Source organism: Leptinotarsa decemlineata, unplaced genomic scaffold (genome assembly GCF_025532065.1).
Source record: "Leptinotarsa decemlineata unplaced genomic scaffold, Ldec_3_MD MMD2_tig00026358_RagTag_RagTag, whole genome shotgun sequence".
Lineage (NCBI taxonomy): Eukaryota > Metazoa > Arthropoda > Insecta > Coleoptera > Chrysomelidae > Leptinotarsa > Leptinotarsa decemlineata.
This window is the reverse complement of record NW_027412703.1, coordinates 8026511-8051754: the sequence shown is the minus strand read 5'-3', so window position 1 is coordinate 8051754 and position 25244 is coordinate 8026511. Positions and strand designations below refer to the sequence as shown.

The following is a 25244-nucleotide window of genomic DNA, read 5'->3' as shown; positions in this document are numbered from 1 at the left end:
GTTCTACTTTAAATGAATGGTAACAAATTGTACTCACATGGAACACTGTCATCCTCACTGGTATACATAAATTTGTCAATTTGTTGCCATTCATTTAAAGTAGAACTCATGTGAATGATATTTGATCTTATTCCACAACGAATGTTTGAAATACAAACTGAGTAAAGAAAAATATCTTCTGTATAATTCAGTGTTGATATGGAAGAAAGAATTTTTTCTTTCATGTAATTCAATGTTTATATGAAAGTAGCTGTTTCAGGAGGACTTTCTTTCAGTTTGTGTCTGAAAGTTACTTCTCTGCATGATCTACACATCCATGTATAAGATATTTATTGACCTTCAAAAATTACAAAAATGTTTATGAGATAAATTCACAACATAATTGTGTAGATACGTCAAGACTGAGGTGTAGATATAAAAATGTATATGAAATTTGTAAAGCTATGTAAATAAAATTTGTAAAGCTGTAAAAATGAGATAATCCTAGAAACTAGGCTTTATGTAAGGTAGAACGTTAAATGGACAGTACTAAATATTAAGTCCATATATGGGAAAAACATCTTCAATATTATAAAGTGGATTGTTTTAAGTAGTGTTGTGAATGTCGTTCAATCTACTGGTATAAGGTTATATAGTTTAATTGGTAGATAGTCAGTCTGCTTCATTGTTTTAGTGTAGTTCACTCGAGGTAATCTATACAATTCTTTATTGCTAGTATTGTACTTATGAATTTCACTCCCCGTAGTGTTTGCATTTTTGTTTTGATGTATAATCGATGTTGCCAAATGGTGAAATAGAAACGAATCCCTTTAAATGTTAATGCATTATTTCATTCCTCTTTTTTAAGTATTTAAATATTTTTTTCAAAGAAAAAGGTTGAAATAATGAGTTTAAAATGCGTTGTTTTAAAACTCTTATATGAAAACTACTTGATTTTCGTCAGGAGGAAATTCCCTATTATACACTGTCAGCGCGCTGACAAATCCACTCATGGTAGAAAATTATGAAGGCGCAGTAGTCCTACAAACATTAAAAGTCCCGACGCGACGAGTGTGACACTTGACACTCTTGACAGCTTGATAATACTGGTTCAGCAATACTGTGGTGAAAGTTTGTTCCTGAACACATAGATTTGATAATAATAAAATCATACATTTAACTGAAATCTTCAATATATTTGCACGTTGATCCGAAAGTAAATTCTAATCCTTATTCATTTTGTATTTATTTGCTAGAATGGAGAAGAGAAATTCAAAATTAGATAAGATCTGGAGACAATATGATTCTTTAATACAGGAAAAAAAAACTCTTGAAGACAATTTGATTCTTGTTTTCAATCAGGTGTGTAAAATGATTATTCTTGGTAATAAATTAATTCCAATAGAAACTTTTCATTTTTTATAGATACATGTTTTTGTTGATCATGCCAGGAAAACTGGAAATCCCAAAGATCTTAATGAAATATTGACACTTGAGTTAAAAATTTTAAAAAAATTGACTGAATTCAGTATGGATTTAGAGAGAATTCTTGAGGACAAATCTGTTAGTATATCAGAAATTTTAGATAACTTTCACTGCATAAAAAATCCAATTGGGAACAAGACTGAACCATTTAATGAAAAATTTGAATTATCTGAGGTTAAATGTGAAATTGAAATGCCTGCTCAACATTCTGAACATCGCTTAGTAGATTCACCTGTTGAATGTACAACAGATATTGATGAATCATCTGCAACGATAATTCCATTTCAATTTTTTGAGTTGGGATGTGAAAATGAAAAGCATCAAAATGATATCCAGAACATGAAAAATTGCCTTGACAATGTTAATGCAGGATTGGGACTAAACCAGCAGAGTTTCTCACGTGTGGGAGATTTTTATGAAAATTCATCAATCGGTCTTAATAAAACAAATCAGAGTGACCTATCCCAAAGGGTTGTTCCAGAAGAAGCTTCATGCAACACCTCAAAAGGAGCCATTTCAGTAGGGTTTGAAATACCAGAGAGGGATACTCTCATATCTGACATATTACAATCAGATCCTGACAATATAAGTTGTCCTGAATCTAAAAATTCACGTTTCAACACAATCACCCAAACAGATGAAGAAATACAAGATTCAGCTGGTGGAAATTCCATTTTCTGCAATGATAGTAGTGTCAGTGTTGAAACAAAAGTATCAAATATAACCGACACTGATTGTATATCAAGTATGAGAAGCCAATGTAAAACTCAAACAAACTCTGATTATAAGTATTCTGGGAACAGTAGAGATCAAAACCAATGTTCTGTTAGGCAGTTTCAAAATAATGAATCTACAGCATTGCAAAAACTGAATAATTATCAATCGAAAAAATCAAACCGTGATTCAATGGACATTGATCAATTACCCGATATTTCTTTAAAACTCGTTAAAACAAATCGATCCATTAGTTCTAAATGTGTGACCTCTGAAAATAATACACATCTGAAGAGACAGAAAAAGAAAGAGAATTTAGAAAGTGATGTGTGCAAAAGCAGTAAGCAGTGGCCTGGAAGCACAGTAAAATTGGATACACTTTATGGTAAGGTAATATATATTTGATTGTCCTGTAAACCAGAGCCTCAAATTTGCATAAAACGTGAAAGAGTGTATTCTTTGATGAATAATTTTTGTGGAAAGGTCAATGTTCTTGTTTTTTTAGGCGTATAACCTTTCATAATCCGAAAAATGAACGAAACTAAATCAACAAAGACTCTGCTGAAGTGTAATAAGGGACAAACTGAAGAAGTTCATCCCAAAAATGTTACTGTATAATAGAAACTACTGAAGAGTGAAATTGGTCAGTAACTTGTTGTATTCACATATTTTGCCTACACATTGAATAATCATCAAAAAAATGAAATTTCTATACTTAGCTTCCTTCAGATAAATGACATTTCGGAAAATAACTTTCTTCAGATGAATGACGTTTCGGAAAATAAATTTCTTCCTTTCTTACGCCCAAACAACTATATTTCCTTTTACAAATGTTAAAATGTTCTTTAATATTATGCGCTGTCTCTAAATTATCGCTTACAACTTTCTGCCAATCAATAGTATCGAAGGTTATGTTAGGTGGGATGTCCTGATAATAATAATATTTTTCATTGCAATACGATCAACAGTTGACAGCAAAATTCAAACTTTCAAGAAGTTTATTCTCATTTGCCCTAAGAAAAAGGTAGGTATTGGTTTAACAATGATTAAAACAAAATAAAAAATTTAAATTCATTAGTTCCTTCAGTAGAGGTCTATATGCTTTTATTGCCTGATAGTAAGCTCCTTTCTCATAATATGTAAGAGTTATGGCTGGGGATAGCCGGTTCGTTACAATGTCTGGTATTAATATTCTTAATATTTGATTATTGACCACTATTTCTGGGAAACAGGTTAGAATATTTTTTTACAAAGTGGACAAGACCCTGGTGTTTTCCAGATTTCGTTTGGATCATCTTTGAACTTGTGAATTTTATCAAAATAGTACAATTTTTTCTTTGATTTAAGAATTACCACACTATTTTTTTGCCCAATAGATTTCCTTGGCTGGTTCTGGCGAAACATAAATAAAATTAGAAATACTACATAATAATTTTTAATGATACAAAATGATACAAAAACGACTTATGTTTCGGAATTTTTGTCACCTTCAAATTCTAAAATATCAATGATTTTCAATCACAGAAATGTACAATGAATAACTTCACTTAGAATAAATGTTTTGAGTTTTTAGTGATGAGACTACACTATGATATGTAGGAATAAAATTTATAAATTAGAGATATTATACAGAGAAGGTAAAAATAAAATGAAAAAACAGAAAAAAAATATAAAGTGGTTCAAAAAGTAAGATGCAGAAACTTTATCTGTTTACTACTATTACTTTTTCTGTTTACTACTATTACTTTTTCTGTTTACTACTATTACCTGTGTTGTACAGTTTCCGTAAACGTTTTTTCATGATTGGTTTATAGAAACTTGATGGATAATTATTTGCTTTTAACACTAATGTGATCAAATTTAAGTTTTTGGTCTTTTCTCATGGTGGGGAAGTCGAATTGCATGGTCTGTTACACTTATCAAACTTTTTTTGTAACAAGTGGGTGCATTCATTTCAAAGTTGAAATAGTGTTGTGATTAAATATTCTTTTTAAACCAATCAATCTTAATGTTTTCGTGTACATTATATTTCAGGGTAGTATCCTGTTATTTTTTCAATTGTGAATTGCAGGTGAGGATGGAAGTAGTTCAAACCTTGATGAGTGTATTTTGATTTGTTGACAGGGATACATAAAACACTTGAATTATTTTTCAAAACATAACTTTCAACATTATAAGGAATTTGAAATCAGGAGAAATTGCCATTTACAATTCTGAATTTCACAACAAACATCTCCAATTAATTGAGAACTACCTAGTGAAAAATAATTATCCTAGAGCCCTTATTAGAAAAATAATTAAAGAAAGAAATTACTCTTCCCAAAATACAGGGGTGAAACCCAAATATCACAAAATTCCATTTGTAGAAAATGTATCTGATAAAGTTGGAATGCTACTCAGTACCCAACAAATTAAAGTGGCCTTTTCAAATAAAAATACAGTTGGAAAGCATTTTTAACAGAACAAAAAATGAAAACACAAGACATACATCCAATATAGTGTACAAATTGAACTACGGAAGCTGTCACAAATGCATTGTTGGTCAAACCGGACGGCTCTCGAAACACGAGTTTCAGAACACATGATATACTTTAGGAAACTAAATGTAAAAAACCCCACAGTCGTCGTTGAAGATGAAAATGAATATAGACATATGTTTGAATAGAACACCTACACATGCGGATGGTGAATTAAAAAGTTATTGTCTACAAAATATTTTTTTCTAGAATAACTTGGCAATGCCTCAGTGGAAATTCGAAAACAAGAATTCCTTAGAGAGCTAAAAAAATATGGAATCGAATGACGTATTCATATACTGGGGGTTCCATTTTAAAATCTATTACTTTGTTGGCCACGCTCGGCTGAATCACCCAGTATGCTAGAAAATAATTTTGAAAGATGGTATTTATCGATATGACTGTGAAAAAAAATTGAGCAATTCAAAAAATTGTTTTCCATGATATCAATGGACCGAGCAGGGAATCTTGTTGATTCACCCTGTATATAATACTCGTACCAGATCATCTCAGTTCCGTTGGGGGTGTCAGCTCATTCAAAGTTGTTTTTATTGGTTAACTGTTTTCATTCAATTGAGGAATATCTCACTTTAATTAGCCCAATATTACATTTTTTTCATCTTTCAACGTGAGCCTCTTAATGTACTGTGTAATGTGTTTATATTTATTTATTTAATAATAATAATAATAAATTTAATCTTCAGAAACATACAGTTCATAGGCACGTCAATAAATATGCTTGAAGCAGTTTGAGATACATTACTATAACTAAGTTATAACAATAATAATAATAGTAAGTCACTTGACTAAGATAAATACATAAAGTCATAAAAAAACATGTAAAATATAAAATATAAAGTGCAGAAGTTACAAAAAAAAAGAAACTAGTTAAAATTAAGTGTTAATATTAAGATTAAACATAGATACATACATGTGAGACTATTAGTTTAGGTTGGGTTTGTGACTGCTCAGCGAGTATACGTCATCAAGCCCCCGTTTATCACACAAGTTTCATATTCCTCTAGTGAGTAGAAAGCATTGTCCGTCAAGAAGAGTTTAATAGTGAATTTAAACGTAACTTAACTGGTAGCACATTATATAGTTTGTAGTTGTTTATATGAATCATGTCAATATCCTCTTGGATCTAATGATAATAAATATTATCAGTATCATTATTACACTGACTGTGATAGTGTAGTGTTATCACTAAAGTGAAATTACTTATTGAACATTTCTGTTTGTGGTTTATTAAAATTTTCTAACCTGAAGATGGCAAAAATGCTGAAACGTACTTCGTGTTTGTGTCATTGAAAATGAATATGTTGAGTTTTTAATTTTGGATATATATTGATCGAATCTGCCAAGGAAATCACTGAATGAAGGAAAACGGTCAGGATAACTCAGTATTTATATTTCTATGTCGTTTGTATATTCGCCATTTAATTCGTTTTAAATTATTAGAGCTATTTCTGAACTTTCTATAAGATATGCCTCTCATCTGAATTTTATCAGACTTTATTGTGAAACCAGGAAACATTTGATTTATAAGTATAAGATTCAATATGTGCCATATCATTTATGAGGGGGAAAACGAATGAAACTACAAATACATTTTGATAAGGGTTACTGCCCTAGATCGATAATTTTTTATGTACATCTCCATTGTTGGAAGAACTACAGAAATGTAATACATTTGCTTTTGGTGCTTACCATCAAAAAATATTTTTTTATTTATCCAAAACAAACAGTTTCCTGTGCCATGCAATTCTTTTTTCCTAAGGGGAGTCGCAAGCTATGAGGTTCTTGAAGCAATTCATGCATTAAAAAATTAGAAATCGGTAGATACACATGATTTAAATTGCCATATCATAAGACAAACATCAGATATAATTCTTGAGCCATTAACATCAAAGATCAATTTGATCTTCAGTGAAGGCATTTTTCCAGAGAGTTTCAAATTTACCAGAGTTATTCCTATTCATAAAAAGGGTGATATTACAGAAATTGACAATTATAGACCAATATCCATTATTTCCATATTTGCTAAAATCATCGAAATAATTCTGAAAAATAGACTAGTGAAATATTTTGAAAAAAAACAATTTTTGAATAATGCACAGTATGGGTTTCCACAAAATCGCTCTACAACTCTTGCAATTCTTAATATATTGGAAGGCATAGTTGAGGGTCTGGAACAAGGTGTACTCACGGGTATTACACTCTGTGACTTGTCGAAGGCCTTTGCGACTCAAATATTACGGTATTAGAGGGGTGGAATTGAAGTTATTCAGTTCATATTTAGAAAATAGAAAACAATGTGTTACTGTTAACCAAAGAAACTCGGACTTTCTACCTATAAAACATGTCGCACAGGGGTCAGTGCTTGGGCCATTCTTATATGTCATTTATATAAATGACCTATGCAACTTCCTATTACCCAATAAAAGCGTTCTATTCGCCGACGACACTACTTTGATGAGTACCGGTAAAAACCTTATGGAACTCACGTCTTCTTCTCATAACATTGAAAAACGTGCTGAAAATTGGTTTACTGCAAACAAACTCAAGTTGAACGCAAGCAAATCCCAAAAAATAACCTTCACCTCTGAAATAAACTTACAAATGGGAAACACTGTCAAGCTACTTGGAACTGTTATTGGTGACAAACTCACACGGTCGAATCACATAGAACAGCTCTGTAACAAATTAACAAGAACTCTATTTCTCTTGAGGCAGTTCAAAAAAGCAATTCAACCTGATACTTTGAGAATGACATATTTCTCTCTGTTTCATTCGCAGATAAACTATGGAATAATTTTATGGGGAAATGCCACTCGTGCAATAACCATCTTTCGACAACAACAAAAAAGTAGTAAGAATTTTAGCTGGAGTTGGATAAAGAGAGCATTGTCATCTACACTTTATAATGTTTGGCATCATGCTTTTACCTTCATTATATACCTACAATTCCTTATTAGAAATACACAGTTACAAACCCAGTCAGATATACATGACCATAATACTAGGTATGCTAAGTACTTATGATACACTGTTTGGATCCTTTGGTGTAGTAATGAATATTACTGGAGATTAAAATTTAATCTTCCTCTTTGAAGATGATCACTTGGTGATCGAAACACGTGTCGAGGTGTTGAAAATAACGATTTGGTGTTGGGGAAAAAACTCCAGTAATATTTAGGTATGCTAAGTTATTAAAAACTCCAAGGTATAGATTAACCAAATATCAACATAATTCTCCGAATATCAATCTATATAACTGCTTGCTGGAGAGAATCAAATCACTATCTTTCGATCAGTTCAAAAAACGCACAAGAAAATATATTCTTGAACACTGCTTTTACTCCACAGACGAGTTTCTCGTCACAACAAAGCAACTGAGTCATGCACTCAACACATCGCTTCTCTGAAATGTTCCATTCTGTTTATGCTATTTATTTATGCCTCACTTGATTATGTTTGTAACACTTTCAAAATATCATATGTTTTATTGTATAATTTTATTCATTGTATACTTTATATTGTATCTATTTATATATTATTGACATGCCATAAATGTATTTATATATGTAACGTGGTGAAAATATATCTATCTATCTACTGCACCGGATTGGCCCTTTTATAATAGTACAAGCATGAAATATAATAAATATTCATATACAATTTTCACCGTTCTCACTGAATCGATTGATAATAGTTTGCATTTTCGTAATATAAAGCCCAGTAGTTTTGATGTATTGACAGCGATTAGACTTATATGATCTACAAATCGAAATTGCTTTTTAAAGATTACTCCTATATCGTTCATTAAATTGACATGTGTTAGTAGATTATCATTCAGGGAGTATGAGGTGTGAAATTTTCTATTCACTTTGTAAAAGATGATAAAACTACATTTGCTGATGTTCATGTCAAATCATCTAGAGGAACAATTCGTTCAGGCTAGTCTCAACTCCCTACACTGTAGGTTAATGGACTGACACCTATTAGAAAACAACTACTCCCTTGGCAAATACCATGAAGGGCGTTGGATTATATTCGACAGGTGTCAAGTGCAGGATTCTTCACTGACGTTAATTCCTGTATATGCTGTTGGCGATACAACTGCCGCAATAGATTTTCAATTGGAATATACTTGCAGACCGGTTTCGGGCTGTTTGGCCACTCATCAGTGCAAGGTAGTGTCTATCATCAACATAAAGTCGATGATTTCCCAATGGGGATCATCTTCTAGACATAAAACTATTGAAATTTCCATAGAAAAAAAACACTAGTATATTTTTTGAACAAGTCATTACACTACAAAGCCTTTTAGGAAGTCCAAAAGACAAAGTCGAGAATTCGGAAAAGTCTGGAATTTACAAAATCAAATGTAAGGACTGCAATGCAAAAGAGTCGACCTTCAATTTTTTTTTCAGTTGTATGGCCAATTGCTTATACAGGAAATTTTCTGTGAAGATTTCTGCACTGACGCCTGTCGGATATAATCCAACGCCCTTCGTGGTATTAGCCAGGGGAGTAGTTGCTTTCTGATAGGCGTCAGTCCATTCAACCTACTGTGTAGGTATATTCGAGACTGGCTTGAACGTTTAAAGTTCATTTCTTTAGATTTGTTTACTGGCAGTCTTAAAGCATAGCCCACTGTCTAATAAAAAAATAACAAAGAATATTAAGAAACATGAAACATTTTATTAGTTTTCTTTAAGTGATTTTAACTTTGATTGTAATTTTCACAGTCACACACAAACTGGAAACAGTTTATGTGACTTCTTAGTTTATTAACTTAACTTGTTTTTACTATGTCTATATTCTATATTTTATATTGTACCTGAAGTTAATAAATAATAATAATAATAATAATAATAATGAATCAAGCTACATTAAAAATAACATGATACATAAACATCACACTCGGAATGGTAATGAACTGCGATATTATTATTATTATTACCCTACTCTCGACTGGCTCTTGGTTATCAGGGTATCATCTGCAATAATAGAGAACTTCAGCTATTTGGAAACATATATGTAGTTTCACTGAATTCCAAAGTGTTTTACTTGACTACCTTACAAAAAATGCATTTTATTCTACTGAAGAATTTCTACAACTCTGGATATTATTATATAATTACTTTATTTTACTTGTACAAATATATATATATATATATATATATATATATATATATATATATATATATATATATATATATTTAACAATTTTAAATAATCTAAGCTAATCACCCTTCTTGCATCTTTTTCAATATGTCAACTTAACTGCTAACATGTATATAGACATTCTAACTATAGATAAGCGCAGTTGCTTTATGTTCTGTTCTGACTAGTCTGATAAAGTTTGATATCTGTATGTACTACATGTATGAAATATTCAATGATGAATACATTTCTATTCTATTCATTATACGTGCTGCTTACGGGTTTAGAACACGGTTGATTCATTACAGTGGGCAAGGTAGACCGTGTCATGTTATTTTCCGTGTCTGATACGGTCCTAGCATGGCCATGGTTGGTACGGTATAGTGGGCAGAGACCTTAATCTTTAGCACTAATTCAGATGGTTTAAGGCCAGCTTCTTTCTGATTATTTTCCTATCTTCGCAATGAAACTTAATTCTAGCGAATTTTCTTCTTCCAGTTGCTCTACCTCTTCTTTTGAAATCTTCAAAGAACTAAAACAGACTCTACTGGTGTGGCCTTTTCTGTTACATGCAAAGCATTCCCATGCTTTTGCTGGACAATTCTCTGGGCCATGCCTTCGTCCACATCTTTTGACGTATTACTAGATGGTGGTTGTGGCTGTGACTGTGATTGCGACCGATTCTCTAATTTAAATTAACTTTCACGACTCCCAAACTTCTTTTGATTTTAGTACTCTCCATCCATGGCTCTAATTTGACCCTCCGCTAGCTCCATTGCCACAGCAGTGTTAAAGTTATTTAACCATGTATTGAAGACTGTATTGAAGTATTGCACTAGCCTACTAGCTACTAGTTGTTGTCAATCACTTTATCTAAATCAACCTAATTCCAAAAATTTGAAAAGTTTCTCTTGAATAGGCATGTCGATGTATTTAGATCATTCTCCACTCTCACCTTTCTCTTAAGTGGAAACTAGATTCGCGATGTATTAATCTTATTTATTTTTTTCACTGATGAACGCGTCCATTTGTCTTTTACCAACAGTATCTACATACTGTACATACATTATTGTAACAGTTGAGCTGAAAAGTGGGTAGGCTTACATAGAAAAAAAATGTATTGCCTTCGAGGGCGATACAACGATTATAGAGGTGATACAATTTTTCGATACCATTTTTATAGTACGATTTGTCTTTAGCCTTGAAATAGTCCTAGTTTCGTTAATTACCTTTTCATCGACGATACATTTCTTTCCAGCAAGCATTTTCTTGGAATCAGAACAAGAAAAAGTCGCTAGGTGCCAGATCTGGAGAATACGGTGGATGCGGAAGTAATTCGAAGCCCAATTCATACAATATTTCCATCGTCCCCATTGATGATGAAGCATCACTTACTTTCTTCAAATTGGACCGTTTTTCGTGATGTTGTTCTTTATATGCTAGGTAATAGTCCTTTTCAAGATAGTCGATGAATATTATCACATGAGCATCCCAAAATACTGATACCCTAACCTTGTCAACCAACTGTTGGTCCTTTCCACGCTTTGGAGTTCACCATGTGGAACAGCTTCAAACAATGCTCATCAATTCGTTGTTGTTTTTGGTCGATTGTGTGCCTGCGCGGCACCCTCTTTGAACAGAGCTTTCTCATACCCAAATATTCATGCACGATATGTCCAACACATTCCTTTGATATATTCAGACATCAAGATACTCAATCAACTTCACTTTGCAGTCATCCAAATTTATTTTGTGGACTTTTTTATGTTTTCATCAGTAACAGGCTCTTTGGGGCGTCCACTGCCTGCATCGTCCTCGGGGCTTAATTCACTTCGTGTAAACTCAGCAAACGACTTCTCAACGGTTGATTTTCCTAGTGCAAAGTCCGAATAATGTTTATCAAGTCAAGCCCTGGCTTCAACAGTATTTTTTTGCCAAAAATCAATGGTTTATCAGCACACGAAATTCCTTTTTATTCATTTTCTTCAATCTAACAAAAGTGGCTTCAATCAAAATGTTCTATCTCACAAACTAATAATCCGACAGCTGTGAAACTTGTATAAGTGTCATTTGAAGGTTAGGGTTAACTGATAATCATATTTATAGGTTTAATGTGCCATCTGCCCACCTAATATTTCTCAAGACACGTGTTCAAGGCAAAACATTCTGTTCTACTGCAAAATGACAATTTTGTTGACTTATCAATTTAAACAGGTTGTCTTTTCAATTCTTTTCAGAGCCAAAACGTAAAAGGACTCCAAAAGTCGGAGATGAGTGTGCCTTCAGTCACATAGAGTCACCCTCAGAATTCTATATACATATAGATGATGAAGAAACTAGTATGATCGACAGGTAAGCTACTTACTCGAATTCACTATTATTATTGAAATACATTGACAAAATTACGTATACAAATTCACCAAACAGAAAAATCAATAAAAAAAGGATTTGAACTTTTTGTTATTTTCAATGTACTGTAAGATAAACTCAGGTAGTTGGTTCACAGATGGATCAAAAACACCTTCCGGTTCTGGTGCAGGCGTTTTTAGTCGCATATCAAGGACAGAGATATCTACCTGCCTAGGAACTTATGCGACTGTATTTCAAGGGGCATTGGAAGCTCTTGGCTCCTACTGAGCAACGTCTAAATTGGTAGCAAATTGCAAAAAACGACTCTCCTCGATAGGAAGACTTGACAGATTGTCTCTGGTCTGGATTTCTGGCCATACTGGCCTGGAAGGTAATGAAGCTGTCGACTCCCTTGCAAAGGAGGGTGCTGTAAGCAGCTTCATTGGACCAGAACCTGTCATCGGCATCCCTTTAGGCTTTGCCAAACAAACGTTGAACACCTGGATGGCAAAAAGATTTATGGACGTCTTGCAGAACCTTTGGCTCACTCCAAGGCGTTTATTCACCCTTCAAAGCTTGATACCAAACAGTTGTTGGACTACAGTAGGGATGAATTACGATGTCTATCAGGCCTTCTTACAGGTCACTGTCATTTGAATCATCATATTCAGAGACTCGGACTGTCGGAAGACAGTGTGTGTCGCCTCTGTTTGGAAAATGATGAAACAGCAGAGCATATACTTTGTACCTGCCCCGTTGGGGACCGAATCAGGTTTTTAGAGTTCGGCAGAGCCGTACTCTTACCATCTGACCTGAAAGACCACTCACCATACAAATTAATCAGCTTCGTTAAGAAGCTGGGTTTATTTGGTCGAGTGTGAATAGGTATGAGCCACAATAAACCCTTGCGGGTTGCGTTGGAGGGTCGAATACACCCACTCACTTTAGACCTAACCTAACCTAAGATAAACTCAATATCCATCCCTGAAGTAACTAAATAATTGAAATTGAAAAGACCCCAAAGTTGCATGATAGAAGTAAACCTTATAGATTGATATAACAGTTTTGCATTTCTTGTATAATTTATAAAGGTTCCAGCATAACTCAAAACTCGTACCTAATAAGAACACTGCGATAAAAATCATCCTGCATCAATACCTATTCTAGAAATCATATTTGTCATTATCTGTCATATTGTAGTATAGTGATTAAAGCCAATTTCATTTTCAATCTATTTATAACAATTTGATCAACAAAATTAAGACTTCGATTGCGGAAAATAATGGAAGATATCTTTGAGGTTTATAATGAAACCTCAGATGAAATTGAATTGAAGTCAATGATAAACCACATATCTCCTAATATTTTCGGAATAATCAGTGAGTATAAAGTCTTCATCAGCTCTAAGTGCACTCGACAAAGTCTACATCATACCCAAAACGAAATTTTCGCCTGTCATCGCCTTGCTTCACGAATTCAGAAGGCTGGAGAAACTATCGATGAATATCTTCAAGAACTGAAACAATTGTCGAATTTTAAAGCTGTAGCAGCAGAACAGAATCAGAATGATAGTATGTATAAGAGATGCTTCATCGCCGGTTTGTACTTACATTACTTTCAAGTTGAATGAAGCTTTTGATAAAGCTTGATCACTGAAAATGACTCAACTAGATTCTGCAAAGTGCAAATTTGATTTGACTTTTTGCTTTTCATTTAGAAACAAAACTGACAATAAGTGTAGCTATATAAATCAAAAGAATCTCAACTGATTAATACAAAATTATATCCATCTAACAAACAAAGCAACCCAAACATGAAAGATGGGTGATCAAAGCATGATCACCATACACATCTGCATCTATTGAATGAAATAAACAAGCCTCCTTACGCTGGGTGCCAATTAGATTCAACTGCAATCATTGTTATAGTGTCGGAGTGGTCAGTTACGTTTTAACACCTGTGATGTGTACTTATACGGTATTTTAAACTTCATAATTTTTAAAATGTCAAGTACTGATAAAGCGGAATAAAGTGCAAATTTTTGTCCTTACCCCCCCACCTAAAGAATGTTCCTATACTCAGCCGCATATTATTAAAAAAATAAAATACAATTAAGGATGCTCCTTAATGCGACTCTGTACAAGCAGCCTTGTCTGGGAGATCACGTGCACTGTACATGATAATGTTTCGGAGTACTCCGTTGCTTGGTTGGAGTCTAGGTATGAAATTAATTAACTTCCTCCGGGGCTCGCAAATGACTACTTTGGCTTTAATAAAATTATTTTTGTGATGGGTCGACGATAAACACCTGTTGCTGTAGTCACTTGAACTATTAGTACTCTGCCATCTGGACCAGGAAAAATTTGAGTAACTTTTCCTTGTGGCCATGAGTATCTGGAAAAACTAACATCTGCAATGACAGTGTTCTTTCTGCAACATCACTGCCATTTGCCCGTAACCCCCGTCAAAGCTTCCGCATATTGATGATCAGAAGGCACATAAGTTAAGGGAAGGCTATGTACTGTATACTAATTTTTTTCTAAGGACAAAACACAAACACTACAGAAAAATCCTTATGGCGCTCTAAGGGCGGTGCAAGTACGAAAGTACAGACACTATTATATATTAAATTCATTTGAAAAAACTTTTTCAGGAAGTTTATTCCACATAAGCACAGTTCTCCAAATAAAAGAGTTGTTAAACAGTGAAGTTCGAGGTGTACTGAGTTGAACCTCAAAACGATAAGCAGCCACAGTCCATTGCGTATTTCTGATATATAGGTACCGCTCTTGGTAGAATCAAATGTGCCAAGTCACTTGAACATCTCCCGTGAAAGTATCTACAAAAGAGAGACAAATCTCCAACTTTTCTTCGATGTTTCAGACTATCAGACTACATGATTGGTGTTCATTTTAACCCCCAATAAAGTCATCAAAGCGGAATTGTCTGTCCTGAAATTATTATATTGTGTTCGGAGATATTTATCTTTTTGAAGAAAATCGATGCCTGGTTACTTTCAACCAAATTCAAAATCACCCTGTAGATCCTCATTAAGATATGCAACCTCCTGCTGCTGGTAATGATGTGTGTGGCTGGACAGCCACACACAAAAATGATCCGATAAGTCATAGCATCGAAGTTTCGCCAGATTGAGAAATATCAAGCGCCACTACTCTTGACTTTCTATTTTTCTTCATTGCGTTATTCCAAATACGGGTAATATACGATAGAAGATCGCTTGTTGATCTTTGTTTCCAAAAGTCACATTGATGTTCGCTCAAGATGTTGAAGCCTTCCAAATATTTGAGGATACATGATTTTTTATATCACTGATAGCAAAGCGACAATTTCAATAAGAGTATTTAAAATCTCTTCTTTCGGGCTTGTTGGGTAAGAATTACCTTTAAGCACTTTTAACATATTTAATAATTCTTACATTCATCCTACATGACTTGTTGCTGGTGGATTCTTGAACTATTTTATATGACGAATGCAGCAAAACTATTGAGTTCGGTTTGAATCTAGTTCTTGGATGGCTAGTTTCATTTATTTTTTCAGCACCGCAGAGGTTTGGTCCACTATCAGGAGTGTAATTCTTATAGATTACCTCTTCTACAAATGAATCTACGAATTGGCACGATGGCAGAGTCGTAATAAGGAAAGAAGGCAGTTCTAGATGAATTACCCTCGTTGACATGCAGTTAAAAATAACCCCGTACCTCTTTTCCTACCTTCTGCCAATTGTGACTCCCATCGGATCAAAATGTCCATGCCTGTAATCAAGAATGGTCTGCATTGTCACACTGTCCTGAAATACGGAATAAGTCCCATCTGTTGAGTTTCAATCCTGGCGTTATTTTTCTTGCATATAATGCAGGATGATACAAAAGCTTTTACTGCTGATCTCACCTTGATTATATAAAATTGTTCCCTTGAATGGTTCATGATTTGTTCTCTTCATTGATGAGGATTTAGTTTATGATAATGTATTATCAACAAAATGGTCATCCATTTTCTTGAATCTAGAACAATTGGCTGTCTCATACGTATACCTTGGTGTTGTGCTTCAACCAATCGTTTACTAAGTCTGGCGATAAGTAAATTTGAATTTAGAAGACGACTTTGTTATCTAGGTTTTTTCATACGATTTAATATCTCAATATCTTCCAAGAAACAACTCATTTCTTATTTCCTAATGATTTCGAGCTCAATCTTTTGAAATTCTCCAACCGTTAGCTCATCCGAGAAAATCTGAGAAGTTGGTAGACCAATTTTCTTCTTCACGAGTTGAATGGATCTCATCACCCAAGCGACCGCTGACTAGTCATAAATAAGTCGAAAATCTTGAAAAATGAAAAATTTCTTCACATCTCTCGTTGATTACATGAACAATATTTTCCTTTTTGTCTACCTATGTGCCATCTTTTATCTTTTCTTCAGCATACGGTCTTCTGATCTCTTTCAAAGTCAAGTATTGAGGATCTTCAAACCAATTTTGAAAGTTATCAGTGTTCCTGGAACCCCTGGTCGCTTCATCTGCTGCACTTTGCGTGTAGCCAATGCCATTATTCAGGACTTCTATTACTAAATTTAATCCAACTCAAAACTATTTCAGAACCAGTCCAGAAGATTTTTTTATCTATTTTTAGGCCATGATCATTTTTAATAGCTTTAGCCGATCATGATACAAGAACTGCTTGAAGTTCAATGGGCTTGTTTCATGATTTGTGGTTTACAGTTCATTTGATAGTAATTTCAAATTGGAAAATAGTATACTTTGTTTCAGCTCTCTAAATACCGTTGTTTTCCCATAATTAATTATTAAAAATCGGATTTTCTAGGCCCGTGATGTCACCGGCCTGCTTCTTGTTCGATTGACCAATAAGAACAATACAATTAATCAACATTAAGAAATCTTAAAATTCATGGAGCGTATAAACAGTTTCTGATTCATTCGTGATTCAAAGTAAAATGACTCTCACTTTTGACAACTAAATCTAAGAATCAAGTGCAAGAAATGCATTGGAAGGGATAATTAATTATACATGGGATGCAAATAACACAAAACGCAATAAAAACGTTATCTTTGAAATATCTGTGGCATTAGACATTTTAATGTTGATATCACAGACATTTTAATAATGAAATTGTAGGTATATTAACCTGTTAACGACTAAATTAATGAAAAAATTCTCCACATGAAATAAAATGTACACGAAAACCATTGTAGGAAATAACTTCTATATATAAAATCAGTATGCAAAATCGAAAGATCACAAAATATTTACCTAAGCTATGAAAACGTTCTTCAATTAGAAAATTGTAACAAACAAATCGGATTATAACAGTTGTATTCACACCGAGTTGACAACAATAACAACAAAAATGGTATCTGTCAAATTGGATCACTATATTTCAGTTCTGTGATTGGATATTAAAAAACCAATACCCTTGGCAACACTGTAGACACGATCGATGTTATTGGTGAACAGACACGCGGCCAATTTGAACTCTTGCTTCTCGAATTTTTCTTTTTTCTGCAAATATAAAGAGATTTTGGGACCGATTAGGCTTGATAAGTATAATATACCCCTAACTCGATCAGCATATAAGCAAACCAGGATCATTTTCAATAGTATGAATCTAGCCCATTCTGGGTACTGTCATGGGTTTCAAGGAAGTGACTCCTGACTTAGCCATTACCAAGGTATTGTGAAGATATTCGAAAATATGACTCAGCAGTATATCATTTTTCACCGCCATCAGTGAAAATATATAGTTGAATTTCAACAGTACAACATACAGCTGCTGAATACATCGAGGAATTTTCAAAATTTTTATTTTGTATAGAGCAGATATATTTTTGTGAACCAGACTTACTGTTTCAAGAATAAATAGAGAGATCATTGTTAGTATTCCTTGTTCAATGAATAATGGTTTGCAGAGTTCTTGAAAATAATGTAAAGGGATTGAAGTCACTTTTGAAATAGAGGTTTGATTTGGCTTAACAAATCAATGTGAGCTTGAATTATTTTTTTTTTTAATTTAGATACTATTGTTTTTGGGTTTTCAATTATATGATCACATATCTTGAATGTAATAGGTATCCCTTTGTGTATTATTTTTATTTGTGATCTCAGATTCGTTCCATAAAGAGCAACTTGTACTTGGTGAATTGAATCTAGTGTTTTGATATTAGTGTTTCCTTTCTTCTTTCATCAATAAATTGATGAGTGGAAGTGGAGGTTGAGTGGAAGAACAACTCAGTAGCACTTGTGCTAACTAAGTTGAACTTCGCCTTTTGTTATCAGCAACTAGCTCTCTAATTTATTTAAATATTTGTATGTAACTACAGCTGGGTAACAATAAAGACGATTATTATTATTATTATTATTAAATGGTGCTTTTCCTTAGATTCTTTATGTGCAGGTTCAAAAATAGAATAGGCATTGTTCAGTATAAACAAATCTTTTAAAAATGTACATTCTGCACAAGAGGTCTATTCCTACTTTTTAATTTATATGTCTCTCATCATAACCACTGTAAAAGATTAGAATGATTACATACAGAGTTTTTGATTTTTTTTTATTCCAGCATTAATGAGCAAAGCAACGAGTATTTTAAAGGAACAGTTTCATCATATTGCAGTAAACGTGCGGCTGTAGGTGATATTGGTAAATTTTGCTTTTCATATATACCAGATTATCATGGATGGTTCCGAGTGGTGGTTTTGGACTGGTGTTTGGTAAGTTATAGCAAAAGTATAACTCTTGGAAATGACATTACTTTTATATTTTAGAATGATACAGAAAACGTCCTAATTCAACTTGCAGACTATGGAAATATACGAAATACGTCATACAAAAACCTCAGGAAAATGATTAAAGAAATTAGCGACATACCGTTACTTGCGATTCGATGTCACTTTCCTCAGGTAAGATTTACCAATATGTTATGGGTATCAACTTTTCGTTCAGGAAATGCGGTTATATTAAATGATTTTTTCCTATCATTTCAGATGTTTCCATTTGGTTCAACAGCCAATAATAAGCTAACTGATTGGCCAGATGTTGCTATAGAAGCTCTTATAGGCTTAAGCAGGAATAATGAAAACCAAAATATGTTCAAAGTAGTGTATGCAGAGAAAAAATCGTGAGTACTTATTCTCATTTTAGCATTTCATTATATCTATCAAAAGGTAAAGGATAGGAAATTTCTTAAATTATCATGCAGTTGCGTATCTACTAACTTGCTGTAGGATGCCAATTTTTCCAATTATCTTTAAAAGAATGATATATTTCTTTTCATCTGTGTCTTCCGATGCTGGGGAGCCCGAACATTTTTTTGAATATAATCAAAATTGTTTATCAATCGAATATAATCGAGGAGGATCCTTAATTTTTTCAGCAAATAATTGATTTCATGATCCCATCTCAAATGTTTATATATTATTATGCCCAAGTACTTGATACAGTGGACCCAATTTCGGTGAAAAATTTTGGCAAGAACTGATCAAATATTTAGTTTTTTTAAAATTCATCATTAATACCTAAATTACTATCAAACCATTTCTTGATATTTTTGAAATCTGCTTCCACACTTACTTTTAAATTACACCAGCTATTAGCAGTATATAAAATGACCGTATCATCTGCAAAATATTGAATTTTTTCTTCAGTTTGCATATAAAATAAATCATTGATGTAAATATTGAACAATTTCGGACCCAAAACAAAACCTTGAGGAATACCACTTTTTCCAAAAGTATTGAATGGCTGGCCTTATCAAAAGCTTCAGCTAAATCAAGAAAAACAGATAAAATTGGTATTTTATCATCAAATAATTGATATACATCCATAATATAATAATTAAATATGTGGTCAATACAAGATTTTTGATTACCCACTTCTCTAGTGAATTCATTATAATAGAGTATTCGTGAGCATTCTTATTGAATTTCTTATTCTCATCGAAAAATGTCTTCAGCTGTAAATTGAAAGTACTTTGACATGTTGAAGGTAATATATATAGGGCAAATATATTAACTTTTTTACATTCATTTAACAGTATTTCCATAGTAATTATATTTAATACACCAACTGGTACAATATTATATGAATAGTTGAAATTTTGTTTTATAAATACTGTTACTCCATCATTTTTGTTCACATTTCCATTATTATATATAGGATCATATCCATTTAGGTAGAATAAAATATTACAATCAAGTTTTATGGTTAAATCAAATTCTTTTTCAAATTGATTCAGGTATAATATGGCTTTATCAAAATGTTTAGCTAATCTCCTAATATTTGAATGAAAAATTAAAAATTATTACTTTTAAAAACTTTTGTTTGAAGGTAGTTGACAATGTTTCTTGGTGCATTTCATTAGTTCGGACTTCCATTGTCTAATATGATATAAATTGATTTGAAATACTGAAAAGAATCTGTAAAAAAATAAAAAAGAGATTAGCTGAAAAATAATAATTATAAGCAAAACAACTGAAATTGCAATGAAATAAAATACAAACAACAACCAAAAAATTAAAAAAACAAGAAATGAAAATTAAATTATTCCAAACCAAGTTACTTCACGACGTTTCGATTGTTAGTATCCACAATCGTCTTCGGGTGATAACTGGACTTATTCCTCCGAGATCTGACTATTTATAGGTCATTCGAGTGCTTTCACCTATCCCCTCTTATCTCTCTCCGCTTCATCGGTCGTGTTCCGCTTGATTAGAGGTTTCCATATGATGCGTATCTCTATGCTAGCTTGGCTAAATGCGTTGTAGGACAACATATATGCGGCTTCTTTGAAATGAGAAACATGTGTGTATTGAAAACCCACTCACACAGGACAGTATCTGAACAAGGAATCCAACCACCATCAATCGACTAAGAGAGGAATCACCAAGACTCTACTAGACCGTGCTTTCGGGTTCTGTAATACAAAGGAAAGTCTCGAAAAGGAACTTCAACGAAATGGTTACTCCAAATTGATGGCGGAACAAGCTTTAGCTAGAAGACGGCAAGAGCTCCACAAGGAAGAGAAGCCGCCAGAACCAGTACTTGTACTTCCCTATATCAGAGAATTGTCGGAAAGAATAAGAAAGATTGGGTCCAAGTCATCAGAACCTGCTTCAAATCTGGGAACACTATACGTAGTAGCCTCACAAAAACCATGCCACCAAACGCGGACTGCGATTCCAAGAATTGCATTTACCGAATACCTTGCGAGTGCAGTGAAACTAAGAGGCCATTGAAAGTTCGCATTGCCGAGCACACAGCGAGGAGAAACCAGCAAATCAGAAATAGCAGAGCACATTTAGACTCATCAGCACAACATCAAGTGATCACAAACTAGGATCGTACACAGGGAGGAACATTGCTTTAGGAGTAAATTCAAAGAAGCCGCATACATGTTGTCCAATAATGTATTTAGCCAAGCCACCGTAGAGATACGCCACACATTGAAACCCATAATCAAGCGAAAAATGGCCAACTCCCGCCAAACGGTTATCTCCCGCTGAACCGATGAAGCGGAAAAAGGAAAGCGGAGATAAGTGAAAAGTACTCGAATGACCCGAAGACGATTGTAGATACTAACAATCGAAACATCGTGAAGTAACTTGGTTGGGAATCTTTTAATTTTCATTTCTTGTTAATAATTTTTTTTTCAATTTTCATCTTGTGTTAATAGTTTAATTTTTTGGTTGTTGTTTGTATTTTATTTCATTGTAATTTAAGTTTTTCTGCTTAATATAATTATTATTTTTCAGCTAATCTATTTTTTTATTTTGTTACAGATTCTTTTCCGTATTTCAAATAAATTTATATCATATTAGACAATGGAAGTACGAACTAATGAGATTTCAAAAACTATTTCATTTCATCAATTACTTTTGTCTCAATAGTAACTGTATCTAAATCTGCAATGTACTGATCCATGAATAATTTGAATGTATTCACCAGTTATTCATCAATATAAATAGTTCATCTGCCAGTAGATCTTGCCATGATTTTTTTTCTAATAATATTATGAATGTGTTCTTCATCATTTATCAAAATTGGTTTATCATTTTCTGTTTTTCGGGCAAGGATTCTTCCGTTTTTATACCAAACAATTTTGAAGCCATATTTCTTCAGTTCTTTTGATTTTCCAAATAAATATTTATTTCTTGGTGTCAGTTCTTCATTAATATAAATTACATTTGTAGATTCTCTTATTCCTAAAGATTTAGTGGTAAAATTTCCATTTGTTCTATAAAACATTCAAGCAGCATACAAAATACTTCTTTTTGTTCTTCTGTATATAAGACAATTTTCATCCATGCTCCGGATGTTTTTGGGTTTTTGTTTCAACTACTCTATTTATATGTTGAATTTGCACTTTGTCTATATTCAATTGAAGCTTTTGAAAAATGTCATTTACTATGTCCAAATCAGTTTTATTTTCATATAAACCAATGATTTCTAAATTTTTTTCTAGCTTCTGTTGTCCATGAAAATCTGTAATTTGTTTGAGATGACTTATATCTGACTTGATTTTTTTCTATTTCTTTCTTGAGCATGTCATTATCACGATTCATTTCTAATCTTTCTAATCTCATTTCTTTCAATAAACACAATATATCCTTATTTTCATTTTTAATTTCATCGTATTTGCTGTAAATGAATTCAATAGTTTTTCGAAGTTCTTTCTTCGTTTTTATTAGATTTTCTAAAACTTCATTGCATTTATCATTTTTGTTTGTTTCTGGTTACTCAGAACAATTTTTACAAATCCACCTATTTCCATTTGGTTTTCGCATTTTTTTAGAAAACTGTTCAAATTCTTCAAAGTCTAATTTGGAACATTTCAAATGGAACCATTTTTTATAGCTGCCTTTGAATTCTTTGGAAGTATGGTTTGATTTCACAATAGAATCACAATCACCACACTAAAAATGGTGGATGTACCAGCAATATTGCGGTCTTGAGAACAAAGAGAGAACTTCCTTAATTTTTCTTGAGTGAGTTTTCCACTTGCAGGATATTGTAAAGGCAAATATCCACTCTCTTCCTCCGATGTTTCTTCAGCTTCCATTTTGTTTATGTTCCAAATTTTTTGAATAAAGTTCTTTTTCCTCCCATTTGGACAAAGATGTTGACTTTTGTTGTGAAAAATGTCAATCACAATACAATAAAAGTGTTTGATAAATTTTCTGTTTTTATGGCCAACAACAGTTTTTATCATCAACTGCCCAAGAGGACTAAGGGGTGTTGATTTCAATTCTCTCAACAAACATTCAGTTTTCAACCTGAAGAAAATGTTCTAGCATCACTGAATTTTAAAAGAACCCCAATAACTGAATCATATTCATTTTCCAACGGAAAATTTCGACTGTCCGAAGAAACTTGGTATGACAGTTACCACTTCCATATCTTGAAAACAAAGTTTTTAATGAAATAATTTATCTAGCATCACTAAATGCTCGCAGAACCTTCTTATATTCTTGTATGGAGTGAAAAGAAAAATTATGACTGCTAAAGGAGAAACTACACAGTATTGATTCCGATCTTCTTACAAACAATTATTTTCTGTATGAAAAAATATTTAGCATCACCAAATTGTTAACACGAGAATACCAACAACTGTATCTAGTTATTCAGTTGTTTCAAAAGAATTCAGAATTCAATATTCTCAGGTAACTCTTGCCTGCTCCAAAATGAAAAATCATAACTGCCCATGTAGGGTACTTTTATTTCAAACCTCATTTTTCACTATAATTATTCTTCATGAAATAATTTTTCTAGCTTCACCCAAATCAATTTCGTTTTTCATTGAAAACTTTCTTGGGCCAAAATGTTTCAAAATGTTTTGAACTAAATCAAAAATGTTTTATGAAATATATAATTTTAGTCAAATATTGAATAATGACATAATATCAAAATCAAAAAGAGTTAACATGCTTCAAAAACGCAAATATCATTATTATGATCATGTGGAAGGTGAAAATACGCAAAGTGGGTCCATAAAAGAATATGATCATATATATTATGTAGCACAGATACATGGATTCAAAATTTACTAGTGAATAAAAATAATCAATAATAAAAGCTATAAAATACTAAACAATAATTAACCTATAAGGTTAATTTTTTTCTTTCACACAGTGTTATGAAAATGTAAAGACTAAAGTGAAAAAATAACAATATTTTGGTGGTCAAAGGTGAAAATCATACAGAGATCATGGAAACCACTATTTGTATCACAGATCATTTGACCAATAGTTGGTGAGTATATTTATTCAGGGAGTATACTATAATTGGTTTCTTTCGTAGAAATTGATACAGCCAAAAAATAACTTAGAAAAGGTATTGATTTACATAAACATCTCTCAAAAAAAACAAAATTACTGACGGAAATAAAAATCATTTCTATTATTAAAAATATTCAAGTAATTAATTGCAACTACTCCTCAACCGGGTTCCCCAATGAATTTTGAAAAAAAATTACAGAAAATATTTTTGCGTTGCTGCCCTTTTTTTGAGATGTCATTTGAGACATTTTTTTTAATCTCAAATAGGGGAAGCACACATTGATACACCCTGTGTGTGTACCGGTATGCGTGTGTATTTTACTGATGAGGATCAATTAGCTCGAAACACACGTCTACGATTTTTGCTGAACGCTACTTCCGATTGAACTCTCTCTTAATTACACATTTTGTTTCAAGACAATCCGTTGCCATTGACCTAATCTGTACTCTGGATGGATCAAAAGATACTGTTGGACAAATATTGATGGATATGGGAATAGCTGTACAAATTTTTGAGGTAAGGTAATCATACGAGTAATGTATTTTGTGTCGTAGTATGTTTGTGTGTTTTTCAGGAACATCAATTATGATGATTTTTCTAATTGGACGAAATTTAGTGATAAATGGATCTCAATTGGAATATACATTGGTTCTATATGTTATATACGTTTATATTTTTATTTATACATATATTGATTATGAATTAAAATAATATTTTTTAA

At 32.8% G+C, this 25244-nt stretch overlaps 1 protein-coding gene across 1 annotated transcript; it reads left to right on the top strand.

Moving 5' to 3' along the window:
- The first annotated feature begins 1055 nt into the window (after positions 1-1055).
- LOC111511699 (uncharacterized) lies at positions 1056-25244 on the top strand. The gene is made up of 8 exons (XM_023167735.2): positions 1056-1341; positions 1405-2563; positions 12104-12218; positions 18810-18960; positions 19015-19149; positions 19234-19367; positions 24940-25039; positions 25098-25244. Exons 1-8 carry the CDS (start codon positions 1237-1239, stop codon positions 25110-25112), a joined length of 1914 nt encoding a protein of 637 aa, XP_023023503.2. The 5' UTR covers positions 1056-1236; the 3' UTR covers positions 25113-25244.

Excerpts from the sequence above, each read along its gene's own strand:
- LOC111511699 (XM_023167735.2), top strand. The coding sequence starts at position 1,237 with ATGGAGAAGAGAAATTCAAAATTAGATAAGATCTGGAGACAATATGAT. Across the intron at positions 12,219-18,809 it reads GAAACTAGTATGATCGACAG|CATTAATGAGCAAAGCAACG; the intron begins GTAAGCTACTTA and ends TTTTTATTCCAG. Across the intron at positions 19,150-19,233 it reads TTCGATGTCACTTTCCTCAG|ATGTTTCCATTTGGTTCAAC; the intron begins GTAAGATTTACC and ends CTATCATTTCAG.